This window comes from Chiloscyllium plagiosum, unplaced genomic scaffold (genome assembly GCF_037043375.1).
Source record: "Chiloscyllium plagiosum isolate Xiang-an unplaced genomic scaffold, Cpla_swu_hap1 HiC_scaffold_10, whole genome shotgun sequence".
NCBI classification, from domain to species: Eukaryota; Metazoa; Chordata; class Chondrichthyes; order Orectolobiformes; family Hemiscylliidae; genus Chiloscyllium; species Chiloscyllium plagiosum.
In genome coordinates, this window is record NW_028270148.1 from 119,043,909 (window position 1) to 119,057,533 (window position 13,625).

At 41.3% G+C, this 13,625-nt stretch overlaps 1 protein-coding gene across 1 annotated transcript in view; it reads left to right on the forward strand.

Annotated features, from left to right (window-relative positions):
- utrn (utrophin) overlaps positions 1 to 13,625 on the forward strand; it is a 686,012-nt gene that overhangs the window by 182,142 nt on the left and 490,245 nt on the right. Inside the window, exons 16-18 of the mRNA XM_087991761.1 lie at positions 5,182 to 5,336; positions 6,890 to 7,013; positions 12,090 to 12,177. Of these exons, the coding sequence (XP_087847887.1) occupies positions 5,182 to 5,336; positions 6,890 to 7,013; positions 12,090 to 12,177 (367 nt within the window). The remainder of the gene's footprint in view (positions 1 to 5,181; positions 5,337 to 6,889; positions 7,014 to 12,089; positions 12,178 to 13,625) is intronic.

Consider the following 13,625-nt stretch of genomic DNA (forward strand, 5'->3'; position numbering starts at 1 on the left):
ACAAGACCCAATCAGCTATGTAACTTAATAGGGAACTTAACTGATATTTCCTAAAATCTGGGAAGTCCAATCCTCCCCTTGTCTGTGGAAGCTGTAGCTTCTTCAGCTTAATGAGGGGCCGTATATGATTCCAGATAAAGGAACCCAGCCAGCCATGTAATTTACGTAGAGCCGTCCTTGGCAGCATCACCGGAAGCATTTTCATAGGATATAGGAGACGGGGCAGGACATTCATTTTGATTAGTGCTATTCTACCCAACCAGGAAATTGGAAGGTCTCCCCATTGCTGGAGGTCCCAACTTATCCTTTCCAGTAAATGCACAAAATTAGCCTTATACAACTGACCAAATACTGGAGTAATAAAAATGCCTAAATATAAGAAGCCCTCCAGGGACCAACGAAAGGGAAAAAGGGATCCATCCACTAAGTGGGGTGTCATAGCAAGGCCACCCATTGGCATAGCCTCCGATTTTGAAAAATTAATTTTATAGCCTGAGAATGCGCTAAATGTATTAATAACTTTGATTAGGCGAGGTACGGACATCAGGGGATTACTGAGGAATAGAAGAACATCATCTGCATAAAGGGTAATTTTATGTTTACCTGTACCAATCCTTGGGGCCGTTATATTAGGATCAGCTCGTATAGCTTCTGCTAGTGGTTCAATTATTAGCGTAAATACCAATGGAGAGAGGGGACATCCCTGACGGCAGCCCTTACCCACACTGAGGTTATCCGAACCTAATCCATTGGTAACCACAGCTGCTTTGGGATCACTATACAATGTTGAGACCCATTTGGTAAACACCTTTCCAACGCCAAACCTTTCCAATGTGTAAAACAAATATGACCATTCAACCCTATCAAATGCCTTTTCCACGTCTAATGAAACTACTACTCCTGGTATCTTTCCCTGATGGCAGGCTTGAATCATATTCAAAACCCTTCTAATATTATTGGATGATCTACGGCCCTTAATAAACCCCGTCTGATCCTCCTTTATAATATGTGACAGTACCCTTTCTAGTCTCAGTGCTAACGTTTTAGAAAGGATTTTAAAATCTACATTTAGCAAGGATATTAGTCTATATGATGTACAATCTTCTGGATCCTTTCCTTTTTTAAGGATAAGAGAGATATTTGCCTCTTTCAGCGAAGGCGGGAGACAGCCCTGACTATATGCATAGTTATACATGTCCATAAGTGGACCAGCCAATATTCCTGTAAATTCTTTATAGAATTCAGCTTGAAAACCATCTGGGCCCGGTGCCTTACCACTCTGAAGTTGCCTAATTGCATCAAGTATTTCTTGGACTGTTTGAGGAGCATTTAGGACCGATACCTGTTCCAGAGTTAGGCCTGGAAAGGTCAAATTTTTAAAACATGACTGCATCCCCCTCGTCCTATCTTCACAATCCTGCGATTTATATAACTGAGAATAAAATTCTCTAAAGATCGCATTAATCTTTTTATGATCATGAGTCAGAATACCCGTACTTTCCTTGATAGACGTAATAGTCTGAGGGGCCTTTTTTTACTTTGCAAGAAATGCTAAGTATCTACCCGGTTTGTCGCCATATTCATATAACCTTTGTTTTGCAAATAATATTTCCCTCTTAGCCGTTTGAGTAAGCGTAGTGTTTAGAGCTGTCCTAAGAGCCGTAATCCTTTGCAATTTAATAATAGAAGGTCTATCAGTGTATGCTGTTTCAGCTGCTTTTTAGCGAGCTTCAAGCAGACGCTGTTGTTCTCCCTTCAATTTCTTCTGGGTCGCTGAGTCGGAGATGATCAAACCTCGCGTGTAAGCTTTGATGGTCTCCCACATCATTGATGAGTCGCTAGCTGTACCTGAAATAATTTCTAAAAAAGTTTTAAATTCTTGAGAGAAGTACTTTACAAATTTACTATCTTTCATTAGGAAGGGGTCCATATGCCAATGCCGAGGGGATGTCCCATTGTTCCTCGCCTTAGTTTCCATATATACAGCAGCGTGGTCGGAAATTGCTATACTACCTATTTTACAGGATGATATAGAATTTAAAAAAATCGAGGGGGCAAAAAACATATCAATTCTGGTATGACATTTATGTGGATTGGAGTAGAAAGAAAAATCTCTGCCCTGTGGATGAAGACATCTCCATACATCCACTAATCCTAATGCTTTGTTCAGATCCATCAATTGTCTAGATCTGGGAGGTACTCCTGGGAATCCTATCTATTTCCGGATCCATTAAACAATTAAAGTCTCCCCCTATAGTTATATGACGGGCACCAAAAGCCATCAATTTTGAAAAGGCTTCCGTTATAAATTTAAAGGGGTGTGCCGGGGGGCAGTACAAATTTAAAATCCCATATTCCTTTCCATTTATGAGGGCTTTAATCAAAATATATCGTCCAGATTCGTCTTTTATCTGCTTTAGGATTTTGAAAGGGAAATTCTTCCGAACAAGAATAACAACTCCCCTGCTTTTTGAGCTAAAAGAAGAAAAAAAGGCCTGATCAAATCCACCCTGTCGTAATTTCAAATGTTCTTTATCCGACAGGTGTGTCTCCTGTAGGAGAGCTATATCAACTCTTTCCTTCTTAAGATTTGATAATATTTTCTTCCTTTTGACTGGCGAATTACCCCCCTTGACATTCCAGGTGCACCACTTAACCGACTGATCAACCATAATCATCTGGGCAAATCCGAGACCCCTCGGGAGGGGAAACCCTATCCAGAACATCCCGAGCATAGAGCATATAAAATTTACAAAAATAAAGCCTCTCTAATACACTCACAACAATACAATAAAAAACTATTTCTAAATAAAAAAAATATAAAACGTATCTAAGTGGAGATTTTCCCCCTTGTTCCCAGGGGGTGTCACTTCCTCTCCAAAAGTCCGTCATATCTATTCCCAACCAATGCCCCACCCTTGACCCAGGCGCTCCTCAATAAAATGAGGAGAATTCAGATATAATACAAAGCTAGAGTTAACAGTGAGCACCCTACCCCCACCCATACCAACACCTGGATATATTTGGTAATGTTAATACCATATATAAACATATAACTATAAAATTACAACCGCAACAAATAATAATTAAATATACTAATACAAAATAACAAGGGAGAAACAACCCCGCTCCTAAAGACAGAGGTAAAATTGAACAAGGTAACCACCTCCCCCCACCAACATTGACCAAACCCCCCAGCTTATATATACATATATATATATATATATATACACACACACATATACATACATCCCACCTATATACATAAAATAATAAAAGAAAACAACCCCAAGGGGGAGGAGAAAATCAAATCCCTCTCCCACTCTCCATGATAATATTAATCAGTAAAGTAAGAAAAAAAAGGGGGGGATATAAACCATAGCGGGGGGAAAGGCAAACCAACATCCATTATGTCTTACAGTTTATCTAAGAGAGTCCAAGAATTCCTTAGCCGATCCTGGCGATCCGAAGTTATACACGGATCCTTCATGGTTAAAGCGTAGCGTCGCTGGGTAGCGTAAGGAGAACTGAATATTAAGTCCCTTAAATGCTTCTTCGCTTCGTCGAATGCCTTCCTCTTTCAGACCAGAGCTGGGGAAAAGTCCTGGAATAACATGATCTTGGATCCTTTATAGATCATAGCTTGGGGGGTCTTTTCAAAGATTTTTAGAGGCTTCTAGGAGTATCTGCCTCTCCTTGTAGCTCTGCAGCCGGAACAGGACTGGGCGTGGGCGCTGGTTCGAGCCGGGCCCGCGTATTGCGACCCGGTAGGCCCATTCCACCCTTACCTGGCCTGATCCAGCTTGCAGATTTAAAAGCTGTGGCAGCCACTGCTCGAGAAACGCTGTAAGCTGGCCTTCCTCTTCCCGTTCGGGAAGGCCCAGCAAACGAATATTTTTTCGACGACCTCGATTATCGAGGTCGTCAGTGTGATTTTCTAAGGTCCGGAATCACTGTTCGAGAGTCCGGACCCGATCCACGGCCGATTGCGCTGTAGTTTCAGATGTCGTGGCCTTTAGCTCCGCCCCTCCGACTCGGCACTCGATTTCTTTAATGTCTCGGTCGTGCTTCTGCAGCCCGGCCGAGAGTGAGTCCCATCGACTTCGGGATTCTTCGATGAAAGCGTCGATCTTCGCATCCAGTTTGGAGATCATTTCTACAAGGCTTATCACTGTAGGTAAGTTCCCCGGGGCGGCTGTGGATGCCTCAGCTGCAGCTGGAGAGGGTGGGGGAGGGGTTCCTGCTTGTTGAGAGCTGTGGGCTCCCTTCCCTTTAGTCATTTTTACTAAAGATTAGATTGTTTAAATTTAATATTAAACAACGAATTAAATTAAACAGCTATTATAAATGATTTGATGAGTGTGGTGGGGGTGGGTGACCCACTTTACCCAAGTCTTGGGAGGAGCACTGTAGACTCAGACTTGCTGGGTCGCCGCCATCTTGGATCTCCCTCCTAACCATGCCTTCTATACTTTCATTCAAATCATTTATATAAATGACAACCCAAAGAGGACCCAGAACCGATCCCTGTGGAAGACTGCTGGAGACAGGGAGTAATGTACACAAGGATTTGGGATGAGTAGCATCCTAAACTAATATAGCCTGGATGTTAAAGAAGATTAAAACTTTTGGAGCCTGTATGTAAGGGGAGGCAATGCCCTAGTGGTCTTATCACTGGACTGTTAATCCAGAGACTAAGGTCATGCTCTGGGGACCCGGGTTCGAATCCCGCCACAGTAGATGGTGGAATTTGAATTCAACAAAAATCTGGAATTAAGGGTCGAATGATGACCATGAATCCATTGTCAATTTTTGGAAAAAAAACATCTGGTTCACTAATGTCCTTCAGGGAAAGAAACTGCAATCCTTACCTGGTCTGGCCTAATGTGACTTCACACCCACAGCCATGTGGTTGACTCTTAACTGCCCCCTGGGCAATTTGGGATGGGCAATAAATGCTGGCCTAGCCAACGACGTCCTCATCCCATGAATGAATTAAAAAAATGCATCAGCGAACTGAGCTATGAGGATGAGTAGAATTTAGTTTCATACTAATGATTCTAACACTGCATCATTGGTATCAGGTATGTATTGGCTGTGAATATAGAGTGGAACATTTCATATTAAATATGCTTGTCCCTCTCGTCCCACCCTATCCCAAAACCAATTCCCATCCAACAGGTGTCTCAGGCACCGTCTGAGTTGGGACTAACTCCGATCAGCCCTGTGGAAATGGTAGAAATAACAACAGAATGTTCAGTTCAGAAGCAGGGATTGGTACCTCTTCCACCACCCAAGAAAAGACAACTTTGCATGGATGTAGAGTCCAAGAAAAGGTATGAGGAGGTTTTTTTTAAAAACTGTTTTCCATGTGAAAAAAAGGCAAGCAGGTTGTGGGCATTGATGCTTCACGGTAAAACTGATTGTTAAAAAAAAATAAATCCAAAACCTTGTTTTGGTATCGAGCCATACAAAATGGAAACAGACCCTTCGGTCCAACTCGTGCATGGCCACCAGGTTTCCCAATCTATACTAGTCCCATTTGTCTGTGTTTGGCCTATATCCCTATGAATCCTTCCTTTTTATTAACCTGCTATTTAAATGTTGTAATGGTCCCAGCTTCCACCACTTCCTTTGGCAGCTCATTCCATATATGCACCACCCTATGTGTGAAAACGTTGGCTCTTAACATCCATTTTAAATCCTACCCCATCATCGTAAAACCATGGTCTGTAGTTTTGAATTCCCCTAACCTAGGTAAAAGACCTTTGCTAGTCACCTTATCTATACCCTTCATGATTTTGTAAACCTCTCTAAGGTCATCTTTCCATCTCCAGTGTTCCAGGGAAGAAAGTCCCAGCCTGTGCAGCCTCTCCTTGTAACTGAAATCTTCCAATCCCAGTAATGTCATTGTAAATCTTGATAGGAATGCATTTTTATTAAATCAGAACTTTTTAAAAGAATCAAGAAATGAGAAAAAAAGGAAAGAATTCTGAAAATCATTATCAGAAAACTGAAAGTACAAGTTATGATTCCAAGTTTAAGTATTCATTGGAACCTAAATAAAATGAAGGGCTAATATGTCCTCTTTACAAAGCTGGCTGATCTTTTTATTTCCAGTATTTATGTTTTTGTTTTTGAGCAGTCATTTCGTTTGAGATTGTCTTTGGGTGTAATCTTAAGCAGGCTAAAAGGATTCTTCTTTCCTGAAGAAGGGCTCATGCCCAAAGTGTCGATTCTCCTGCTCCTTGGATGCTGCCTGACCTGCTGCGCTTTTCCAGCAACACATTTTCAGCTAAAAGGATAATTAATAAAACATTAATATTAGCACACCATCTTTGGTAGAAGAACGTGTAATCCTACTAAAATTTTAACCACATTAAGAATAATATCTACATAAGATGTCAATGAATAAAAGGACTTAAATGCCATCTACTTCTAATTCAAGCATACAAATAACCCTTACTGTCTTGTGTAACTCGCCCCCTGCACTTCCACTCCCATGAAAGTGACAAATCAAGCAAGGGTGAAGTCCCACATGAGTTCACATCCGTTTATCATTCACTCAGTACCATAGTTTACTTGTAATCTAGAGTCTCCAAAGCCAAACCCAACCCCGTGATTAGCCAACAAAGATGCATATATTTCTAGAGTGGACTCCTGGCTTATTTACTACTCTGTTTGACCTCAATCCTTCTCCCCCAGCACAGAATTTGAAAAGGTGTGCATTTTGCTGTAATATTGCAACTTTTTCTAATATAAGAAGAAAATAGGAGAAGTATTACAGCTATCAGATCACTTAATGAAATCATTATTTTCTGTAACACAATTGAAAACTTTATCCAAAGTCTCTAATGGCTGTGCTAACACACAATAACCTTATCACTAGATTTGATGCTGATGCAGGTGAGCTGCTGAGTTGGATTGGTAAATCAAAGTGTAAGGTCGATGCCATGATGTTCAATGATTTCAGCAGGCAGAAAAATATATCTGGCATGAAGGCAAAGGTGAAGGTAAGATTTCAATTATAGAGACTTATTTGTTTGAAAGAAAATACATTTAAATAATGACTTTAAAAAGATTTCCATCCAGATGGTATTTAATCCTCACACGGAGAGCAGGGGAATAGCATGGCCATTGCGCTAAGGGATTCAATTGCAAGGGAAGCAGGCAGGCCGCAAAAGGGACTCCAAAATGATATCTTGACATTCTAGTGCCACGGTCTGGGATGTCACTGAATAGCTTCAGGACATTCTGGAAGAGGAGGGCAAGCCAACAGTGATTGTGTACATATTGATACCAGCGACATAGGTAGAAATAGAGATGAGGTCCTGCAGGTGGAATTTAGAAAGCTAGGAAGTAGATTAAAGAACAGGATCCAAAAGGTAGTAGTCTCTGAAATACTTCTGGTGCCATGTGCTAATGAGTAAGAAAAAACAGGTGACACCACATGAATGCGTGGCTGGGAGAGGTGGTGCAGAATGGGAGGGCTTCAGACTTCTGGGACAAGGGGACCATTTTTGGGAGCAGTGGAACCTGTACGAGGTAGATGGGTTCACCTGAACCAGAATGGGACGGGTTTTCTTGCCGGTACGTTTGCTAGTGCTGTTGAGGATTTACACTTATTTGGTGGGAATGTGGGATTCAAATAGAATGTTCAGCGGAGGGCAATGAATGACCAAAATTAAAAGAGCCAGCAAGGGAGTCAAAAAGGCACAGTTATTATAAGCTGTTGGAGGCACAAAGCTGTTTGGCATGGTTGAATGGTGTATTTATTCTTGCAAAGAATCTGATGAACAGGGCAACAATTAAAACTTAGGGGTGAAAAGTGTAATTGCTGTCACTGACGCACGTTTGAGAAAGAGGCAAGATTACCTGTTCAATATTCCCAGATATAAGGTCTTCGGGTAAAAGCGGAGGGTGCGTTGCAATATTGATGTGGAAATCAGTTACAGCAGTAACGGAGGGATGACATAGAATCCCTACTGTGTGGAAATGGGACCTTCGGCCCAACAAGTTCACACCGACCCTCCAAAGAGGAACCCACCCAGGCCCATTCCCCTACCCTATTATCCTATATTTATCCCTGACAATGAACCTAATCTACACATCCTTGAACACAATAGGCAATTTAGCATGGCCAATTCACCAAACATGTGCATCTTTGAATTGTGGGAAGAAACGCATGGAGATACGGGAAGAGTGTGAAAACTTGACACAGACAGTCACCCAAGGTGGAATCAAACCCGGGTCCCTGGCACTGTGAGGCAGCAGTGCTAACCACTGAGCCATCATGCCAATAGGTTCCTCAAATGAAGCCACATATGGGTAGAACGTCAGACCAAAAATGAACAATCATGATGCTGGAAGTGGACTGTAGCCCCATTAACAGTCTGAGAGAAATAGAAGTGCAATAGAATCATAGGTTCCTTACGGTGTGGAAGCATGCCATTTGGCCCATCGTGTCCACACTGATCCTCTGAAGAGCATCCCAGCCAACCGCACCCCCAAAGTACATTTCAGAGAACTGTAAAAGTGGTAGGGTAGAGACAGTTGGGAATTTCAAATGTCTCAACATTAACTGGACTAGTCATAGCATGAAAGGTTTGGAGGTAATGGAATTCTTAAAATCCATCCAGTAGAGTTTTTAAGCCAGTGTGTTGGAAGGCCCTACAAAGAGATGGGAAGGCCCTGGACTTAACTTTAGGTAATGAAGCCTAGCAAGTGGTTGAAGAATCAGTGGGGAAGCATTTTGCATTAGATGTAAGATTGTTATGGAAAAATACAAAGATGGGTCTAAAATCCAAGTTCTATATTGGGCAAAGGCCCATTTTAATTTGATCATGATTTGGCCAGAATGGACTGGGAATTGATAGTCAGTCCCTGGGTTGTGAACAGGTATCTTTCCTGAGTCCTTTTGTAAGTTGACTTTTATGCAAGTCCGAGCACAATGTAGGCCAAGGTAAAGTCGCTGTTTATAAGTACATGAAATGTTCCTATGCCAGGTATTTAAAATTGTACTCTCATCTGGGATCACATTTGTAAGTCAAACGTTTGTATGTTGGGTGAACCTATACTTTTCAGTAAATTTGTATCAGAGCAATGGAATACATTCAAGAAGGACATAGGGGGAGTACAGGACCAGTATGTTGTTGTAACACCCAAGGTGTAAAACAGCAAATTCTTTGTCTAGTCAGAGGGACGATGTGGGTTTAGAAATCAGGGAGAAGGACTGTGATATAATGAAAGAAGTTAGCATCCACAGAGGAGGTTCTGACTGGTCTGGCAGGCCTCCAAGGCCGGTTGAAATGTATTCCAGTTGAGTGAGGCAAGGGAGGTAAAAACAGGGGTGTTGGCAATAATTTTTCAATTCCAGTCTGGCCACAGGAGAGATGCTAGTGGATTGAAGGACAGCCACTGGAATACTGTTATCCAAGAAGAGAGCAAGAGATAAACCAGGAAATACAGGCCAGGGCATCTAATCTCAGTGGTAGGGAAAGTATTGGAAGCAATTCTGAGGGACAGAATTATCCTACGCTTGCAGAGGCAATGATTAATCAACAATAGTCAGCATGGTTTTGTTGAGGGAAGGTCATGCCTGACCAACTTGATTGAATTTTTTCCGTGTGTGTAGATCGGGGCAATGCATTTGATGTAGTCTACTTGGATGTCAGCAAGGCTTTTGATAGGGTTACATACAGGAGATGGATAGCAAAGCTAAGAGGTCATGTGGGGAGGTGACAACCTACCGGTATTACCACTGGACTGTTAATCAAAGGACCCAAGCAATATTCTCGGGACCAGGGTTTGATTCCTGCCTTGGCATCTGGTGGAATTAGAATTTACCAAAAAAAAAACAATCTGGGATTAATAGTCAAATGATGACAGTGAATCCGTTGTTGATTGCCAGGAAAAGCCTATCTGGTTCACTAATGTCCATCAGGGAAGGAAATTGGCATCCTCACTTGGTCTGGCCTATATGTGATTCCAGACTCGTAATAATAAGATTGACTCTTAACTACCCTCTGGGCGATTAGGGATGGGCAATAAATATGGCACCTTTATCCTGTGAATGAAGTAAAAAATATGTGATCTGTGGAAATTGGGCAAATTGGATCCAGAGTTGGCTGAGTGGCTGGAAGCAGAGGATGATGGTTGAGGCGTGTTTTTGTGATTGCAAGACTATATCCATTGGGGTTTTGGAGGGACTCCTGTTGGGCCCTTCTTATTTGAGGCTTATGTAAATAATTTAGATTTGAATGTAGGAGGGTGGATAAATAAGGTCGTGAATGATTGGAAAATTGGTGGGTTGGTAACTTGTGGGGAGGTTAGCCTTAGGTTACAGGAAGACGTGGACAGGCTGGTTAGATGGACTGATCAGTGGCAAATGGAATTCAGTCTGGGTAAGTGTGATGTGATGTACTTGGCAGGGCAAATACAACAAGGGAATACATGATTGGATCTTGGGAAAAGCCGAGGATCAGTGTGGCCTAGGTGTGCAAACCCACTGATCCCTTAAGGTAATGGGACAGGTAGATAAAGTGGTGAGTAAGGTATATGAAATCCTTGCCTTCATTAGCTGAGATATTGAGTTTAATAGCAGGGAGGTGATGCAAAACAGTATAAACTGCTATTTACGTCATGGCTGGAGTATTGTGGAATCCATGTTATAGGAGGCATGTGACTGCGCTGGAATGCTTTCAAACGAGATTTATCAATATATTGCCTGGGTTAGGGAGATTGGATAGACTTCGATTGTTTTCCTAGGAGGAGAGGAGATTGAGGAGGGTCATAATTGAGATGTATAAAATTAAAAGGGCAGGATAGATGGGAAGGAGCTTTTGTTTCCCCCTTAATCAGTGACTGGGGAAATAGGTTCAAGGTAAGGGACATGGGAATGTTTGAAAGATGTTTTTCACCCAGAAGTGGTAGGGGTCAGGAACTCTTTGCCTATAAGGGTGGTTGAGCCAGAAATTTTCACTACATTTAAGAAGTATTTAGACCCACAGTTGAGATGCTGAGGCATTTAAAGTCATGTGCCAGAAAATGGGATTTGAATAGTTAGGTAGTTGTTTGTGAATAGTGTAGACTCGATGTGCTGGAGGGCCTTTTTCTGTGCTGTAGACCTCTAGAGCTTTCTGGTTTACCCTGCTAGATTGCTCTGTAATACCCTCCAGTGATATCAGATAGCAAGAACCACAGAGACTTGAGCTGTTTTGTAACATGGATTTGAACCTCCTCCAGTAGTTGCAAAGCTTGTTGAAGAGTTCTAAGTAATTCAACTGGAGTGCCAGGATATTGCAGCACCATAGCAACCCTGACACAGTTCAACATTATTGCCCCTCAGACAAGGTTCACCCCACTTCCTAACAATGTGTACCCCACCCCCCAAATCCTGGCAATATTTTCCCAACCAGGAGGACAGTTTTATGGAGGTGGGATGAGGGAATGAGCTGACATACATGTTCGAACAGTGGTGACTGTTGCTAGTAGGGTGGCGTATAGAAATGAGAGATTTTGAAGGTAGGTGGTGAGTATTGTTGGTAAAGTGAGAAATGCCCTCGAAGGGGCTTGGTGGTGAGTATTAGCAGGGTTAGGGTGGATAATGAGTAATGTTGGAGCAGGGAGAGTTGGTGAGTATTGTAGAGGAAGGAGGATGGATCAGGGATTGAGAGGAGAGAGCTGTGTAATTTAAGGTCTATTTCAAAGATCTGCCTCATTGGGGGAAAAAGGTGCATCTTCAGGGGCATGATTTCTATTCATGATTAAAAAAAAAGGGGGCGTGCCTTCGCTTAAGTTGCATTTCACCACTCGGACTGTCCAATATGCTTGTCATTGGATTCAAACTAAAGCTAAGACCAGAGGTACCAAAGTTTGTAGCGTCAAAATGAAAATGGACAGTTTAAATTGAAATCAGCAGTGTGCATTCCTGCTGCTTCCAGGAAAATGTGAGAAATTGTACTATATTAATAGTACTAAATGTCTTAATGGGTGGAGACACTAAGAATAACAATTTTAATGTTTTAATAAATCAGTGGAGTGTAAATACAGTGATCTTAAATTTGTTGATATAATTTTGGTGACTTTAGGCTTTGGAAAAGGAGAAGGTTGAAAAAGACAGACAATCAAAGTCATTAAAGCTGGTGGGACAAGCCTTGCTTGAATCAATGGAGAAAGGTAAAACCACATCAAGTCTACCTATAGTAAGCATACTTCAAATCCTTGTTCTCAAGTGTTAAAAGAATTGGACCTTGAATGATTTTATTGAGTAGCAAATCTGCAGTAGAGAAGACTCCAAACTGCAATCTTTGAATCTTATGATTCCTGCCCTCGAGACTTGCCTTAATGCTAAATGACTTGGTCTTGAGTGTGTACTTTTTTTTATTCATTGACCTGATTTGTTTAAATTGCGCTGTCTTGCGTTTTTGGAACAGTCTACTTTTAGCCTTATTAATGGTGAACTCCTAATTTTCTGTTAGTAACTTCAGATCTAAGTTATATTGATTACAGCTCTTATATACAACCCTGAAGCTCCTGTGTCACTGTGGAAGGCAGGAAGTGTTCACTTCGGAGCGTTTGAGCCGCATATTGTATAATGATTCTGATCATGAAATCAGAGAAAATATTAAATGGATTAACTTTTCATTGGTTTTACTCTCATGTTCTTTCTTTTATATAAAAACAATAAATAATCAAACCCTGATGGTAGAAATGCCTTTGGCTTGTAATAAAAGATATCAATTATTTTCTAAATTTAATGGATTTTTATTGTGTATATTGCTTTTTCATATTTGGACATGTGAATTCTAGTCTGCATGATTATCTTACCTATGCAACAGGCATGCTGGTAATTGACAGTGTAATTTACTTTTGATTTAAGTTAATTGCCTAACTAGTATGTTTTTCATTTCTCACCTGACAGCTTCTCAAAGTCTCATTCTTGTTGTTTCTTGGTAGCTCTTCGAAGAATGAATATAATCCCTTTCTAGCACAGGATAATTTCCTGCAATATGCTGAGTGTTGGAGTTTTAGTCTCTATGAACTTTTGACCAGTCATTCTGACTTGATCAACATTGTACAATTGTTGTTACAGCAAAAATCCCTGAATGGGTTGAAAGTTATTTTCTGAATTTGTTGTTAGTCTACTCTGTTTTACTCTAAAGTAACTGAATATGTTTTAAACTAGTGGGTACAATTACAATATTCAGAAGGCATCTGGATGAGAATGAGAATAGGAAAGATTGAGAGGGAGCTGGGCCAAATGCTGATAAATGGGATCAGGTCAGATTGGGATGTCTTTGGACTGAAGTGTCTGTTTCCATGCTGCATGATTCTATGTCTGTACACTGGTAATGGGTACCCTTGTCATTAGAATTGCTTCTTCTGGGTCATTCAGATTTTTTGCTATGAAACTGTTTCAGTTGGACTCCATGAGTCGACTTTGTCTCTTTACGACTCTCCCTGGCAACTTTAATGGTTTGGATTGCCATCAAGGATGATATTGCTGCCTTGTGTCATGTGACAGCTATGCAATTTGGGATTAGGGCCAGAAAATGTACCACCTTTTTTGAGCTGTCCGTTTGCTCTGAAGATGGAGCGTATAAAACAACAGTATATGAGATTGA